The sequence below is a fragment of the Polypterus senegalus genome, chromosome 11, assembly GCF_016835505.1.
Source record: "Polypterus senegalus isolate Bchr_013 chromosome 11, ASM1683550v1, whole genome shotgun sequence".
Lineage (NCBI taxonomy): Eukaryota > Metazoa > Chordata > Cladistia > Polypteriformes > Polypteridae > Polypterus > Polypterus senegalus.
In genome coordinates this window covers 59,560,639-59,578,965 of record NC_053164.1, presented here as the reverse complement: position 1 = coordinate 59,578,965, position 18,327 = coordinate 59,560,639, and the positions used below count along the sequence as shown (strand labels likewise).

The 18,327-nt window shown below is 39.4% G+C and overlaps 1 protein-coding gene across 1 annotated transcript in view; it reads right to left on the bottom strand.

Moving 5' to 3' along the window:
• LOC120538556 overlaps window positions 1-18,327 on the bottom strand; it is a 105,503-nt gene that overhangs the window by 75,354 nt on the left and 11,822 nt on the right. The window contains exons 5-12 of the mRNA XM_039767951.1: window positions 14,431-14,532; window positions 12,748-12,878; window positions 12,519-12,654; window positions 4,409-4,537; window positions 4,146-4,244; window positions 2,439-2,576; window positions 1,314-1,432; window positions 177-324 (exon numbers count right to left, since the gene is read on the bottom strand). Of these exons, the coding sequence (XP_039623885.1) occupies window positions 177-324; window positions 1,314-1,432; window positions 2,439-2,576; window positions 4,146-4,244; window positions 4,409-4,537; window positions 12,519-12,654; window positions 12,748-12,878; window positions 14,431-14,532 (1,002 nt within the window). The remainder of the gene's footprint in view (window positions 1-176; window positions 325-1,313; window positions 1,433-2,438; window positions 2,577-4,145; window positions 4,245-4,408; window positions 4,538-12,518; window positions 12,655-12,747; window positions 12,879-14,430; window positions 14,533-18,327) is intronic.

Below are 18,327 nucleotides of genomic sequence, written 5' to 3'. Positions count from 1 at the left end.
GGTAAGGACCAGGGTGGTGTGATACATTTTAAATGGTCACAAAAACATGGAAAATTTGTAAACAGTTATTGTGATATGCCTCCAATTCTCCAGTCTCACAGCCTCTACAATGATATATATACAGTATGTAATTTATACTTTATAGATTTACATGATATATGTGTAGTCTTAGTTACCTTTAGATCTCTTCTGATCATCATCCTTGTCATCGATTAGCACCTTAACATTGGTTTGATCATCTTCTGTTGTGAAGCAGTGTGCAGCGGTCAGAACATGCTTATTTCCAACAATAGATCCCTTACATGATTCAGCTTTTCCTTGACGCTGTAAAAGTAACATTTAAAGGTGAGATAAAGATGGAATCATGATTCTGTTTTCCGCACGATTTGTGTGGCTTTTGGGGGCCTTATGGGTTTTATCTGTTTTCTATTTTTTCACTGTTCCTGAATACCACTTTAGCCTTTGCTCAAGAGGCTTTTTTAATTTCCTGATTTGACTATTTAATATGTGATAGGAGAGTCATTGTCACTATTTAATTTTCAAAGAACTGATCCTGCTCACGTACTAACATTGCTGTCTTGGGCACTTCTATATTTAGTTTTGATATTATCATCCAGCACAAGAGAGACTAAGTTACCAGCTCTCTTATATGCTCATTAGACACTTATTTTAGGTAAGAACTTTGAGCCCATTGGCTTAAAATCACACCAACCGTCTATCTGTTTACATGTTTATAAAATGTTAGCATGAAGTGAATTGCATAGTAAGGCAGTTGTGACGACTAAACTGACTACCTTAACCAATTCTTCTCTCCCTTTTCTCAAATTACTTCACTCTGAACTTCAGTTTTTGCAATTTTATATTTTTATTCAATCTGGACTGAAATAAAAAAAATAGGTTATATTGTTCTCCACTTTCATAAATCCTTTTGTATGATTCTCTGTTTATAAGAGACTAAGTAATACCAGGAAAACGTTTCAGAAATTGGAGATAATGTTGTCAGTCTCAGTCCAAAACCACAGATGAAGTAATTACATGCACTTCAAAAGTATTTTTCTTAAAAATGTTACATAATGCCTTAACTGTTGTTGATCTCACTAATGAAACAGCTTCTTCGCTATAAGTCTGAGGTGCCATGGGACAGTGTCTAGCAGACTCTCTCACTCTCTCTCTATATATATATATATATATATATATATATATATATATATATATATATATATATATATATATATATATACTATATATATATATATATATATACAAGTGGGTGGAAATCTGTGATAATACTGTACGCTTAACTTGGTACTTACAGTTATTTGGATAGACACATGCCAAGGATAGTGTTCTTGCCTCTTGTAATCTCCCTGCTTCAGTTTTTGCTCTTCTGTATCCTTGTAAAGACCACATAATGCCACACTGTCCGATTCATCTGATTTAGAAAGTAAATTTATTAACTAAGTAATAATAGCATTACATCTGAAAGACAACAATATTCTGTTTTAGGCATTCAAGAGAGACAACAAATTACTTGACAAAAACACACAAAATCGTCCTCTCTGTGTATGAATTTCATCATGACCACATAGTGTGCTTTGTTTAACATGTAAATGTCTTGTTTTGGTTTTTGCCATACACTTACTTACACAAATTGTGTTTCTCTCTGTAGTGTATACAACTGCCTAAGCTCAGATCCTGGAGGGCTACAGCACTTTCAGGTTTTCAATCCAACCACTTTGTTAATTACTAGTCAGTCACCACGACTAACATTCTTCATTTTTAAAGAGTTGCCTTTATGTTTCAGATTCTTTTATGTTAAACCAGCAGTCAAACAATGATGAGATAAAAAGTAAATGATAAGATAACATGCTATCTCTATCTATTTTCAATCCAACCATTTTTGTAATTACAGTAGACTCCAGTTCTTCCTGTTAAAGAGTCATATTAGCAAATTCTATGGCTTCGCAGTGCTCTCATTCAGCCACAGCAGTCATTTTCAAAATAGCTGATTTCTGTTTTCGGACAGCACCCTCAAAATGTTTTGTGAACCCAAGCAGAAGAATATTTCTTAAATCTTCAATTTATTATTTTTTAATACTTTACTGGAATAGATATTGTATGATGAATGCATATCAGCTAATTCACTTTGCTTCATGTTATTTGTTTGACTGCTTTGAATATGGTGTGGTATGGTGTTTATGGCATTACTTTGTTCAGTTAATGCATGTCCCCTGCTTGGGGTTTTGTTGCTCAGTTCATACAAAAAGCAATTAAATATTTGATCAATTTTAAAACAAAAAAGAAAGAAAATAGGGCAACAGTAAATCTTTGGTAGCTACACTAAGAGGATTCACATTACATTTTCCTGAAGGAAGCTCATTGATTCCCAGATTTTCCTTTGCATGTGCACACGCTATTTCAGTCTGCTCAAAACATACCTATCATTTTGTCAAAGGTTTCCCGCAACAGTTCAGGGGATTGCAGAAGAAAATAATGGTTTTCATTATTTTTCTTTGAGGTCAGTTTATTAATTAATTCCTTATCAACATCAGTTCCAACCCCAAATCCATAAATATCTGAAAGAAGATAACATAATAAACAAGCAAATGAAAAACACAATCTTTTTTGATTTACAGATTGCACTTGACATGAAACAAATTACTCACATGCTCAATATTGTTTGTATAAACAATACTAATGGGACTAGAACAGGGGTCCTCAATCACGGTCAGTGGCTGCAGGTTTTTGCTCCAACCCAGTTGCTTAATAAAAAGCACTTATTGCTAAAGTAACACTTCTGCTTCACTTTAGTGATTTTGAGCCCTTATTGCTTAATTTTGTATTAAACAGCTATTTTAATTGCTCCTTATTATCAATAACATGCAAATGACAAGAGAGAGCAGCATTTCTCCATTTAGCTTATTTACATTTACACCTGTGTGTATTTATCTGCACTATTGGGATTAATTAAATACTTGAAAGAAAAATGAAGAGAAAAAAGTTAAGGACTGAGAATTACTCGTCCATTTTAGCCTTCAAATCATTTGCATGATAGAAAGGGAAAGAAAATCTAGGATATGAGAATGACCTGACATAGAGTTAATTTAATTCCATAGCTTGTTAGTGCTTTATTGGCAAGAATTGCTTTCTAATTAAGCAACCAGGTCAGAACAAAAACCTGCAGCCACTGCGGCTCTCCAGGACTGGGATTGAGGACCCCTGGACTAGAATATTAAAGAGGTAAAATAATCCCTCTCAAAAAAGCAGAGAACTTCACTGAGGCAGTCCTTTTTTCAGTATTACCATATATACTGTACTCGCATATAACTCAGGTTCTGATTTTATGATCGATTTTTCGGGTTGAAAGACCCGACTTATTCGCCCATTCAAAAATACAACACTTAAAATTTTTTTTACACCTTCTTGCCTTCTTCAATCTCGCACCAGTTTCTCAGACACATCAAATTTTGTTGCAGCAGCGCAGTTACCAATTTCTTTCACCACTTCAATGACTTTTAAAACCAGCTTCATATTTTCTTCTGATCGAATGCTTCATCGTAGATAAGTGATGCTCTTATGATAAAGGTGTATGAAGGTGTGAGATACAAAAAACACAAATCAGTGAAAACGTTGCTTCGTAATAGTTTGGGTATTACTGTGTGGTCAAGTAGGCATAATACATACAAAAAAGGGAGTGTGCTCTGTGGTTACTCTCTCAGGTGGGCATTGGCATATTGTAATCTCTTGGAACAATAGTGTGAGTTTTCCGCATTCGACTTATATGACCAACATTATAAAATACCAAAAATTATACAGTAAAATCAAACCCTGACTTATACGCGGGAGAACTTATCCGCGAGTATATAAAGTAATTGCTAGATGTGCATAATGAATATTTTTTACTCACACCTCTTTGCCATTCATCTGCATCTATTTGTGTATATTTGATTGTATATCTGATTGTTTTCAACAAGTGTATATAAAGAAAAACAGCTATGTCTTTGTTAAGTAACATTGAAATAAATACAATGCAAAAAGTTAAAATATTGACATGTTTTAAAACAAGCAATATATTTTATTTACAAATTTCAGTTGCAAATCCAGAAATTGAGCAAAGCATAAGAATAACCAAAACCCTTTCTCACCCAGATATTCATCTCTTGCATCTCCTGAAGCATTAGTTCCAACCAGATACTGAATTTTCCTCACAGTAGGATAAGGATCTCCACCCATGTTCACATGACCTAATATATATTTAGAAATAGTAATTTATATTGATACATAAAGACACTGCGGTTTTAAAGCTCAAAATTCAGAATAGAATCAGAACTTTCTGCACAGTTATTAATATTTACTATTGACAGTGATGCAAATATATATATGACAAAAGTGATTCATTTCAACGCACCGTCAGTTAATAAAATGATAACATTCCTAACTTCATTAAAATTTTTCAACGTTGCTTTCTGTGCGCTCATCATCTCGTACACCTTGTCCATTGCGCCTTTTATATTTGTTCCAGTCTGATCCAAGTGTTCTGAAAAAGAAAAAGAATAGAATGAAATGGTAAATCAATAAAAATAAGTTTTAAACATGCATTTAAATCTTTAAAAATATACATTTTCAAAACAATCCAGCAGAACCTACAGTAACCAGTTGTAATAAATGGAGTATGGAGCGTTTACTGCACCTTAAATGCAATGGCCAAGCTAATAACATTGTTAAGTTAATAGTCATTGTTTACACGTCTTAAACAACTATTATCATACACTGAGTCATGCTGCCATTTCTGTACTACCTCACACTGTGCTGTATTATCTAAATCTATTATTTATTTATTATATTACATATTTAATAACTACTAGCCAACCCACGGCGTACCATATGCCGCATAATCAGGCCGGTTTTTTAATGATTTTTAAGCACAGGGAGATAATTAACATTTGAAAAATCGGTAATGTAATAAATCAGCAAGAAAAGCAACATTGTAACAATGCACGGAATGAACCAACACACAATCATCCGTGACTGAAAACTGGCGGACCGCCATCGCGCCTTCTCCTCCCAGGCGGAGGGGTGGGTGTGGACAGCGCTCAGGCGTGGAGGGTGGAACGGGAGGAGAGGAGAAGGACGTCCATTCTGCTCCCTCCATCATGCTAGTCTGCTGATTTCTCGTTCAGTATGCACTGCCTGCTCATGTGCCCACCTCCAACTCGTCACTTGAGTCGTTGTCGTCTTTGCACAGTCCAGATGCACCTGTGACTCACGTAGACTTTTCATTGCTCTGTGCAGTTTTGGCTGCTTTTCTATATATAATCCACCATGACACCCAACCACGGTAGTAGCGAGGAGGGAGGGGGGTGTGTACAAAGGGTAGGGACGTAATCAGTGGGAGCGTATGAGTCGCACTTAGTGGGAATTCCACGGTTTGCAGCCCGAATGGGGTTCAACGGCTTACCCACGCCTCTCTGCGCCGGGTAGACACACGCTCAATCTCATGCATAATTAATTTATTGAATGCTAAACACTTCTGGAAAGACACAGTTGTCTAAAAAGGGAGGGTTTGAGGATACAACAGAAAGTGAATGGAAAGATGGAACTCTGGAGAGAGCAACATATAATTGTTCGTGATTGAAGACTGGTTTTGGCAGATACAGGCATATCTTTTTGAAAGTTTGTCCTTGTTCTTTATAAATTGTCATCGCAAAGGCAAATCGAACAGGAAATTGTCTTCGGGTAAAAGTAAAAGGCAAATTTGAATCTGACGTGGTCAGGCATATCCAGGGAATAAGGACAGTTTGTGAGGTTGCAGATGTGATAGTTTTACACTCCAGTACATTACGGTGAATGGGGCCAACAGACAGTCTAGTGCCATTACAAAGAACTTTTGCAGGCAGGAGGTTTCTGAGAAGCATGATGACGGATCCATTTTTAATTTTGAGTTTATGTGGAGGCATGCCAGTAGGAGTAAGACTATTAAGAAATTCCTTGGGGAATAAAAGTTGATCTGCAGGATCATCTGTGACGATGGAGTCCACGCTCGTGAAAGTCACCTCATTGTTAGAGATAAGCTTTAGCACTTCTTCATTAAGGTATAGCGAGTCTTCGTTGATGACGCTTAATATAGCTCGCGTGCTGAGTTGTTCCAGAGTGACAGTTGAGAAGTCGATGTCTCCATACAGTTGTTGAACGGGATCAGAAATTAAAGGAAAACAATGTGAAGGCAATGTCACAGGTGTTCCGTTTATCCCGTCTCTAACATCAAGGAGCCATTGTGCAAAATGTTGTTCTTCAGGAAGAGCTCTCATATTTGTTGTCAGTGTAAGAACATGCATGTGATGCCACAAAGGGCGCTTGTTAATGCAACTGGTGACAGTAAGCACGCGGGAGCCACGCATAATGATGGGGAGAATTTGTCGGAAATCTCCACCCAATAGCATTGTTTTGCCTCCAAAAGTACGTAATAACCTGTCAACTGCCTGAAATGCATATGCGTGTTTCATTGGCACCTCGTCCCATATAATAACTTTGGATTGTAGAAAAAGTTGAGCATGTGGTGAGGAAGGTTTGATGCTGCATGTGGAAGTAGTAGTGAGCTTCAACGGTATTTTAAAAACAGAATGGGCAGTTCGTCCACCCGGTAATAATGTTGCAGCTATTCCTGTAGATGCTACGGTTGTAGGAATGTCTCCCCTAGCTCTGATGGTATGAATCAGGGTTTTCTACACAAAGGTTTTCCCTGTTCCTGCAGGACCATCCAAGAAGAAGCATCGGGGATGGGAATTGTTATATGCAGCGTGTAAAACAGTATCAACAGCGTGTTTCTGTTCTGTGTTGAGTTTGTCCTAGTGTTCTATAGCATGTGAGTTTTCAGCCTGTGCGTCGAAGGTGGGAGATGAATGACACAGTGGAGGAATGTCAGTGGGCGGTAGGTGTAATTTGTGCAAGTTGAAGCCATGTGGTTGCAGCATGTCATTAATGCCATTGAGAGCATACATGCAAGCGGTGGTTGTGGAATACTTTGTGAGAAAGAGAGAGTTTATGCGTGTCCCAAAGGTGTGGAACGTTGTGTGGTTCACCGAAGACACAGATGAAAACAAACATTTCTCGCAAGAATCGTGGCATTCGTATCTGGGATGCCTCTGAAAGAGTATCATGCCATATCTTGTCGTCCTTAAGAAGACCTAATTCTTGGCAAGCTTCTTTGAAAGTGTCACATTCGATACCATTGACTGTTCGTAGATGGTGAAAACTTGTGATACCCACGCAACAGGTAAGGAGAAGTCTGAGGTAATAACGTTCGGTGTCATTAATGGCAACAACAGGCATTCTACCAATCACTTTTGTCTCTCCTCTGATTCTCTTTTTCCATTTTCCAGAGGATTTCTGAAATGTGTAATGTTGCGGAACATCAGTGTAATGTAACTCTACAACTTCAGGATCTGTTTTGTTGAGTTTAAACCATTCTAACAGCATAGTGTTTTTGTGTGCGTGTCTTTGGAGCGCTTGTTCCTCGTGACCCTCATGAAAGAAGATGAGTTGTTGTTCTGGCAAATGAACTGGTAGTCGGGTAATAACGTGAAATTTTTCTGATAGGCTGTACTCGTTCAAACACCACATATCCTCAGGAGCACTAACATACATACCGTCAAGGAAAGTCTGTATTTTGTCATGTTGAAAAATATCATCGGCTGGCTCCCTGCGAAGTGCAATTGATACTTGATACATTGAATGGACGCACAAACTTCAACGTTAATATGAGCATTGAATTTCTGAGAAAGCCACGGATTGTAAGGAACTATCCAACGGTTGTCAATATCGTATTTGCCAACAACGGCAGTTCTCCCTTGTCTTCTGCAGTATATGGGGTAGCCTTGTGTGTTTTCTTGAGTCTCTGCGTTGAAGTGTTTCGGGAAATTTTTGGTACATGCGCCGTCTTTCATGCAAGGTGATTTGCCGTTGAGCGTGCACCATGCATTTAGTGACAATTTGGAAAAGTCGAGGGTGTATTTCAGGATTTATAGACATATTTGTCTATATCAACCTTGGTCCTTATTTTGGATTGTGAGTCAAGTGTAAGTAACATGGCAATGATGCAATCCTCGTTTTTGGAATTCAATGACGAAGATGTAAGCGAGAACATTGCCGAAAATATTCCTTTCCAGAATATCTGTTAGAAAATGTCGCAGTTTGATATGAAAGACGCGAGCAACAATGTCAGGTCTGTGTTCTATTTGCTCATGATGGGAAATGGCGTTGCAGATTTCCGGCCAAGCAGGATTGCAGGTGAAGGTTAAGAATAAGTCAGGCTTTCCACATTTGCGGACAATTGCCATCGCGTCCTGGTAGTTCTGTTGCATATACCTTGGACTGCCTTGAAAGGTAGAGGGAAGAATGATCAATTGTCCAGGGCGGAGGTCATGGTGATGTGCTTTCGCAGTGACAGCATCCATAACTCCCCTATATTGCTCTACACGCAAATCTTGTTGATGTGAGCAAAGGTAATGTAGACGCGCGCCTTCTGTTCTGACATATGCATTGACGATGTATTGCTGGAAGAGTTTGCCACTGGAATGCAAGACACTAAATGAAGATCTCATGGCAAGCCTGAAAGCATAAAACTGGAGCTGTGTGACTCGCGTTCTTTTTGCGGTTCACTTTTCCTCAACATGGGCTAATTGTATGTGCCAGCCTGGATCTCCGTAAGGGAATAGCAGTGGATAAACCATGGGGTCACAGTTCATATTGAGAACAGAGATACGCTTGCAAGTATCTCCCCTTGGATATATGCAAATGTCACGTTGTGCAGGAGGTTCCCCATCTTCACCTACAAAGATAGCAGCAACATCAGTTTGACAGGACGGGGCGTTATACCTTCTCATATCCAGACCTGGATTTTCCATGAACACCATTCGTACAGCAGTAACAGGATTACCGTGAGTGATAATGTCATGCATTTGCATATAAGACTTTGCGAAGGGATTAACATGTCGTATCATGTTGTCTAGTTGAAGCAACAAAATGTCACTGCAAGCGCTATTACATTCTTTTTGCAAACATTGACTGGTAGCCTCAGCAGAATCGAAGATATATAGCTGACCGTATTGTGGTGATGTGTCAGGATTGTTATATAAAGGAGAGACCTGGTGATAAATTTGACTGTGGATTCTGAAAGCATACGGTCCTTGTCCAGATGGTTGAGCGATGTGTGCGCCCATTAACGTGAAAGCTAAAGCAGAGTTGTATTCCCTGATATGATCACAGTAATTTCGGGTTCTTGCCAGTCAAGAGGTCTTCTAATAAAAGAGGGGGGTTTGGATAACGGTGGCAAAGACACCTTGCCGGCATGACAACACTTAGTGTAATGTCCGGATTTGTTGACCTCTGCTGGCCAATGAAGAGAATTGCATGAAGCACATAGTGCGGTAGGTAGGCCAATGTTATGTTCTTGGATGTGAATGGCGGTATCTTCTTGAAAAGCTGCAGAAAATGCAGAATACGATGTTTGTGCATGAACGATTTAGTGCTGTGTTGACACTGAAGGGAATTGGAATGAGTTGTGTCGAAGCATTGCTGGCAATGTTCACATTGCATAATTTGTTCAGTGGAGTGTGTTTTTAAATGCATGTTGAGAAATCTCTGCACTCGGAACGTTTTTGAACAAATTGTGCATTCAAAGATCTGTTTGGAATGCGTTTGTTCAGTGGACTGGGTGTTTAAATGTGCTTTGAGATATTTCTGGCGTGTGAAGGTCTTGGAGCAGTGTTGACACTGGAAAGAATTCATCAGGGAATGTGCTTTGAGATGGTTAGTAAGGTATCTGCGTGCGTGAAAGTGTTTGTCACAAATTTTGCATACAAATCTTTGTGTTGAATGGATCTACATATGGTTGTGGAGATCCATCTCACCTGTAAAGTCCTTGTTACAAAATGTGCAATTGAAGGTGAGAGTGGAATGAGTTCGTAAGTGTTTCTTGAGAGCGCAAGTTGTTTTGAAGCATTGTTGGCAATGTTCACATTGCATCATTCGGTTAGTGTTGTGTTTTTTCAAATGTGCGTTCAGATATCTGTGCACTCTGAAGCTTTTGGAACAAAAGGTGCATTGAAAGTCCTGTGTGGAATGCGTGTGTTCAGGGGAGTGTGTCTTTAAATGTTTTTCAGGAAGAGGAGAGTGGGCAGGTGACGCCACATTAGTGTGGCGAGCAAGTGGGTGTGCACCCAGTGTGCACATACCGACAGAGTCAAAAGATGTCACCAGAAGGTTATCACGTGGGTATTTGAGAGGCATGAGAACCTCGTAATGCCCATGATCCAAAGGATCGCTAAAGAGCAGGGAGATGAAGAGACGCTGGGCCAGATTGTAAACTCGAGGAGAGGCATGAGGACGTTCTTGGAAGTAAATGCTGATAGTAGCTGGAAGGATTTGGGACATTGCCACAATTTCTTCCTCACCACCATAGACTCCGGATGTATTCATGTAGTCAGCGTATTGTTGAGCAGACTATATAACAATGCCTCTGTGACTAACAACAACGGACACCATGTCACCGAAGTTATCCCAAAGTAGGCAAACAAAGCTAACAGCCATGTTACGAAGTTTGAGAGCAACAGTCTCGTCCATGACATTTTTCCAAAAAAACCCGACTGACAGAAACAAACAGTTACCAGAAGCAAGAATTTCTATAACATTGAAAGAAGTGTTGTTTCCATGAAATACATTTGAAGCGGTAGCCATGGAGGGCAAAAGAATAGTCAACGTGGCTCACAGCTGGATTTGGACCGCAGCACAAACCAAAGTGAGTGAGTATGTGTTTGATGAGCTGTTTGAGTTGGTGGGCAGTGGTCTGAGGTGCGTTCCTGAGCACGTGGGAAGAGGGGTAGAGTTTCTGGGCGAGGCTTCGTTGTTCCTTTCGCATGGTTTTTCATGGTGGACGCGGTCGGGTGTCAAAACCGAAAAGAATAATGAAACGTGCATGTGGACTCCTAGCACAGACAAAAAGGACTAACTGGGTGGTCGGTGAGTTTTTGCGTCCGGGCACATAGGCAGGCAGTGTGAATGCCTAGAGAGCAAGGGTAGACGCAGGCCGGTGAAAAAGGAGTGTTGGTGGGCAGGGTTAGTCTTCCGTGTTCCTGCAGGAGCATCTAAGAAGATGCATGTTTGTCGCGGATGCGAATTGCTGTATGTAGCGTGTAAAACAGTTTGCTATGGTGCACGCAGTCGTGCGTCGTAACCGAAAACTCGGTTTTTAAAGACTGCTTACTTCATTGTGTTTTAATCTTAGTTGTAAAGGAGTGTTTTAAGGATCCCATGGGATACCCCTCGCAAACCGTTTTACACGCTGCATATGACGATTCACCTCCGCGAGAAACATGCCTTTATGAACAGTCAAGGTGGCTCCGAGGTGCATGTGGCCTCTACGACAGACAAATATAAATGATGCCGTTTTTACTGTGTTTTCGCGTCCGAGTTGGTGGCCGTGGCACTGCGAGTTGTCGTCGTATCAAATGGTCTTGGAGTTGGGTGGGCGTGGCTCTTTCCTGCATGCGCCATAGGTGTCTTACTTGTCGGCAGCTTAGTGAATCCACGCCCCTTCCGGCGTGCTTTCCATGGTTGTCTTGCCTTAGTGAATTATATATATAGATATTTATGTATCTAGATTGAAAAATACCATACATTGCATCAATGTTCATAATGCTTACTACACGTCAATATTGCTGCTACTCCTTTGTTTTGTCTTTGCACAGTGTCTTGTCTTGTTTGTGTTTTAATTTTTAATTTTAAATTTAATTTAATTTGAATTTTTTATTTTTTTTATTTGCACTTCATGTTGTTACACTGTGGGCCCTGTGCACGCAATTTTGTCTCTCTGTATACTTGTATATGGTTGTGATGACAATAAAGTTCACTTTGACTTTGACTTTGAAATCTCTGCAGTGGCGTTGATTAACACTAGAGGGAGCTGTGAGGTTGTACAGTATGTCCCTGCAAATCATAAAATGGAATTTTCAAGATCTACTACAAATAACGAGAGCATGTAACACTTATTTTTGTAACTGTTTCATATGTATCCTAAGAATGGTAAGTTGATCAACTGGACAGTATACAATAACTGTGACAGAAATATACTGCAGGCACACTGCAGGTGAGTTCACATTGTGAAGCTCTGAGTCAGCGGACATCTGTAATGCTGTTGGAAAACTGAGCTTTTGTAATAAATATGACTTGTAATATATCATTTGTCTGCTTTATTTTAGTGTGTTACTATTTCAGAATTATTTAGATAATGGCACTTAAACTATGTGAACAAGACTATAAGTATGTTTTAGAGCTCATAAAATGTTCTACAACTGAAATAGCCAGGATATGCAAATTAGCTTATTTGTACATTAATATACAGTACATTTAACATTTAAAATGTATCTTTTTGACAGGTGAATAAGAAGCAGCACACTATTTGCAGTTATAATATTACAAACAGAAAAAACTGTTTAAAATTCTTGAAAGAAACAGAACCTTACCAGTTGATTTAAACTCTTCCAACTTTTGTATGGCTTGAGCAGGATCCATCTTTTTGTCAGCAATGTCAACGACAGTAATTGTAGTTGAGGCAAAGGATAAAATTCCATATTTTGGCGAAACTTCATAAGCACTGATCTGTTTAGAAAAATAGAAACAGCTGAGTTAGCTTATGAGTTGTTTTTCTCTAGTTCTTAGAAAAGCTATACAGAAGTTAAAGTAGCTGATTACCTTGTCCATCAAATCCATTACACATTCTTTGGATTTTTCAAAATCTTCTTGAACACTGTCCGATGTGTCTAAAACTATATAAATGTGAAGTATACTATTCTGCTTTAGAATGATCTTTCTTCCATGATCCTCTATAAGGTAAAAAACAAACAAAAGAGGTTAAAATCTGTCGATTCAGAGTGGTGGGGAGCCAGAGCTTATGCTAGTGGCAAAAAACATTGGTAAATATTTATTTATTTATTTATAGAAGGTTGTCATTTTATCTTATGACCAAAAACACAGTTAAGATGACCAGCCCATTTTAATTCAATGATATTTTTAAATCATATATAGGTGCTTCAGGTAGTAAAAACAGGTTTGGAACCCAAATAAAGCAGGAATACTTCTGTTTCTTCATTTCAGTATTCATGGAGCTACGGTTTCATTGTCAATTTCTATGCGGAATAAACATGGTTTGTGCAGTTTGGACAAGCCCATTGTAATAGGAGAGGTCCCTTTTGCTCTCTGTCTCTAAGCATCAATTAATACATGACTTGATTGATATAGATATCCAGTCAGTCAGTCAGTCATTCTCCAACCCGCTATATCCTAACACAGGGTCACAGGGGTCTGCTGGAGCCAATCTCAGCCAGCACAGGGTGCAGTGCAGGAACAAATCCCCGGGTGGGGCACCAACCCACCACAGGGCACACACACTAGGGACAATTGAGGATCAGCAATACACCTAACCTGCATGTCTTTGGACTGTGGGAAGAAACCCACACAAACACGGGGAGAACATGCAAACTCCACGCAGGGAGGAGGACCCAGGAAGCGAACCTGGCTCTCCTAACAGCGAGGCAGCAGCGCTACTACTGCACCACCGTGCCGCCCTCTCGACATCCATTTCTTATCAAGAACACTTAAACCAGTTCAGGGTCACAGGAAACACACCATTCTTATAGTGTTATTATTTTTGGGCCGGGTTGTATGAGTGAGGTCGTTATACTCACTAACCATGCTGCCAGAGAGTGGCGATGTATTGCATGTTTCATTGTACTCTGTACACATGATAGTACTGATCCTATAAACTTTATAATTATCAGTTCTGCATTGGTGCTGTATGTGTGAGTGTGGGTGGGTATGTAAGCCTGTCCTCCAATGGACTGTTGTCTTATCCAGGGGAAGTCCCTTGCTGTGACAGAATCTGAGAAGCAGGTTTTACGGGGACACAAATAAGAGAAGAAACAGCAGCTGAGACAGGTTGAGGCACATGAGGATACCGAGGGTAGGCATAGGTTAAATACTAACAGGAAGGCAAAAGAGATCAAACATTTGTAAATACATTGTAATTATTGTCCTTGACAGGCTAGTTTAATATAATAAAATGAATAAGCATAATGGAAACATACAGTATAAATTAACAAAACAATAAATACAACTTTTTTTGGATAGGCAAAAGAGTTGTTTCCAAGCGCTTTTCCAAAGCTGTTGAGATTGACGCTACTCCCTGCATCCTCGAATAGATAGATAGATAGATAGATAGATAGATAGATGGGTTTGGGCAAAGGATGAATGGAGGGATGAGCATTTCTCCCAACAAGAAAATATGGGCACAAAGATGATTGAAGGGACATTAGCTGAATAAATTGCAGCATGCATGTTTAAAGAAGCTATTCTGACTTACATCATCTTTAGACTTACTTTTTTCGTTAGGTTTTTCAGGATTGGAAACCTCCAGCAAAGCATTCAAACTGGAACCCAGTTTAGAGGCTGCTTCTTCTGGTGTGTCGTAAGTGTAAGGATCTGTTAAACAAGAGGAAAAAAATATGAAAAGTATGGTTAATGTGCTGCAGTGGGCTGGCGCCCTGCCCGGGGTTTGTTTCCTGCCTTGCGCCCAGTGTTGGCTGGGATTGGCTCCAGCAGACCCCTGTGACCCTGCACTTAGGATATAGCGAGTTGGATAATGGATGGATGAATGGGTGGATGGTTAATGTGTAATAATACTCACAAAATTAGAAACAGATATTAATAGCCTACGTTGAGTTGACTTGCTTCTCATCAAACACAACTGGCCGTTAATGCTTTAAAAAGCCACAGTTATTTCACTTCATACTATTGCCACTGGAAATTTTAATCAAGATCTTATCCACCTTTTTGCAGCAGGGCCACATTGTTTTGTACTTTAATTCTACAGCATTATTGGCTCTTGTAAGTTTTAAATTATAAGTAAATGTGTTTTCTTTCTTGCATGTGTACAGACAATGCTTTTAGTTTTAGTTCTTTCTTATCATTATGTGATGGTTAGTGAAAGCATTGGGTTGTTTTAGAGAACAAATTAGCTTTATAATGTGTTAAGTAGCTAAAACAAGGAAGCCACTATTCAATCAGTTTATGTTACTGGCTAAAGAACAACAGAACCTGTGGAGTATATGACAAAAGAAACAAGAGGTTTTTTCATAAATGATTCAATGTTGTTTGCTGTTCTTTAATCAGACCGCAGTGGGCCCCCATTGAAATCGAATGTTGTCATCTTCAGTCCCCATTAAAAAAAGAAGATTACATACTTTTTCTCACAAACAACTAAAAACAACGGGGTAAGTAAAGCTTTAAAAAACAATTTTTGGGTGATACAGTATATAGTCTATAGCAATTTAAGTGCATTAAGATGATACACCCAGACAATAAACCCAGGGGATGGTGTTAAAAATGTGTACAGAATAAGCATAACTAGTCTTAATGCAGTAATAGCAATAACAATAAACCAACGGTATGATATTGAACAGTCTCGTTTAGGGTAGAGATGAAATAATTAGAAAAAAAAAAGAATAATTAAGCACAATAAAACATAAACAGATAGCGCCCTAGTAATACTAAGTAATAATGAGAACATATGAGAATATATGCTGATAAAAACCCGTATTTTAAAATGAATAGATCAGACAGTAGATTGTTAATCCTTGCTTTATCATGACTCACTATTGTATCAGAATTGTCCCGGGATCAGCTTTCTTAATTCCTTTTCTGCTTCTTCCTTGCTAGCGAAAACATAGAATTGACCCTGCCATTCCACTTTCAGTTTTGTCGGATACAAGAAGCTGTATTTGACGCTGGCTTGCCGTAACCGCTGTTTAGTGTTATAGAAGGATGCGCGTGTAGTAGTTGTTGCTGGAGAGAAGTCAGGGAAGATACGAATGTGGTTATTTTCATATGTAATATCTTCCTTGTTTCTGAGGAGTGCCATCACCTCTAGCTTAAATGATAATCGTTCAAAACGAACTATAAAAGATCTTGGTCAGAGTCTGACGGTGTTTGATCCGCATACGCGGTAAGCCGCTGCTATCTCAGATTCTGCTTTAAAGCCCTCCCCGATTATTTTAGAAAAAAGTTCAGCTGCGAATTTCACAGGGTTTGAACCTTCTCGATTCTCAGGCAGACCTTCAATTCTGACATTATATCTTCTACTCCCATCTACCAAAGCAGTCAGTCTGTCTCCGAGTTTTTCTCCAAGTTTTTTGCATTCGGAGCTGGCATTTACTGCCTTTTCCTCGGCACTGGCAGCTAAATGTTCGGCCATTTCAATCCGATTCGTGAATGTCTCCTTGAGATCCTCCAATTGATCAGTAAGTGTGCTCAGTTTAACTGAGTTTTCCTGAATGCGTTCTTCAATTTTACCCAGCACCTGTTGAAGCTCAAGTTGCACCTCTTGTTGCAGCCATTCATTGGCCTGTTTCATCTCCTGTTTCAATTCCTTTTCAGTCTCTCATGTGCCTTTGCCGTTGCTTTCTCATTAGCCTTCTCGCTTTTCTTTATATCTTGCATGAGCTCAGCAAGCATCACCTCCAGTTTAGACATTTCAATTGTGCTTTCTTGTACCGTAAATGAAGCAGCAGACTCTGCTGAAGCCCGTGTCCCCGCTGCTCCCGGCTCGCGTAATTGCGTAATGGAAGCCGCGGACTTCAAGGCCCTTTCCATTTTCAGTTGATCTTCTCCGATCGGCGAGCTATCCCGATCTGCACGGACGATTGCACCTTCGCTCCCCTTTTCGCTCTCAGCCGGCGACGATGTAGCGGACCGTGGTCCCGAGGAATGTGTACTTTCGCCCATCTGATCCAGGTCTGTCTCTGAAAGGCCACATCTTGAACTGGGGCTTCTTGATCGTAGGTTGGGTGTAGCTTTAGTTTTAGATTCTTTCGGACCCCCCTTCTTGTTGGCCATGTTTATATATACTTACATATACTGTAGCAGTCCCTCTCGGGTTGAATAAATGCAAGATATCTCAGGATAATAAGCAAATAATATGAAAAATAACACCACTAGCGGAGCTCCACTTCAGACGTCCATCTCTCGCATCGGACGAGACCATGTCTGCCGAAAGCACTTAAAATCTTGAAACATTAAATATTCATTTACTTCTTCTCCAAGGCACTTATCAAAGTTTGAAATCACATAGAGTCAATTCAATCTAGACAACAGTAAGAGAAATACTGGAACTGATTCCTTGGGTGCCACTGGTTTGACTTTGTTTTGAAAGAATGGTTGCCCATAGAGTCCTGAATGAGGCACATTACAGTCATGAGATGTGATTTCTCGAGTGTGACTCAGCTCACAGGATCTTCATTGTTGAGGACCCAAACAGCAGCTGGACCAGGCCAAGACAGTCATTTCCAGGGGGTGAGACTGGACCGCGTGTCTGCCTTTGGCGTTGTCATCCAGGATCCCAAGCTGTTATGTTTTGTGATGGGGGCGGAAATGCGCTATACCAGTGCATGCACCCGAACCTGACCTGACTTGTGTAAGTTTAGAGTCACTATTTCACTCAAACTGCACACTTTTGGGCTACAATTTGCTGTATAAGACAGACTTCTCAGATTTTACACTTATTCACCAGTTTTTTTCATTTAAAAATATCTGAGGCTTTGAGTCTTCTATGAAAATTCAGCACAGATTTCCACTTGAAGATCCATGGGCTGTTTTCAGCTTCTTCAGTTCAAGTCAGTTTAAGTATTGCACAACGTTGAGCTAATTTCTTGCACTTTTTTAGTAATAAAACAATCCATTGCAATAAGTATGGTAAAGAATAAACAACCACAGAACAAGTAAAGTAGATTTCATATTAAATTTACTTTGAACATTACTCCATAGACATTCAGAAAGGTATAAAAAATGAATAACCTATTATGTGATTGTCACCTGAAGACATTAAAGCATCTAGAGGGTCTAGAGAGGCTCAACATGCTAACTTAACAGGGTGAGTCTCAACAAAAGTCAACATCAGGGCGTAGAAGGCTAAACATCAACAAAAGTCATCAAGCATGAAATGTTTGGTTTTAGCTGCTAAATGGAGAAAAGTCAATGAAATAAACCAAGCAACATTGATTTTCCTTACTGCATGGCTTCAAATTCCAACCTTTGCTCTTGTTAAAAAAATAAAAAATACTCTGCCAATGTTTTGTGTATTGCAGATAAGTCCATTTCTGCACTGCCAGATGAGGATTTTGAACAATCAGAAGAAGGTTACAATGAGACTGCTGCTGTAATATACCCATATGCCTCAGAGAAAGGGATATCACCATGTAATTTCCTGCAAGTGTAATATGA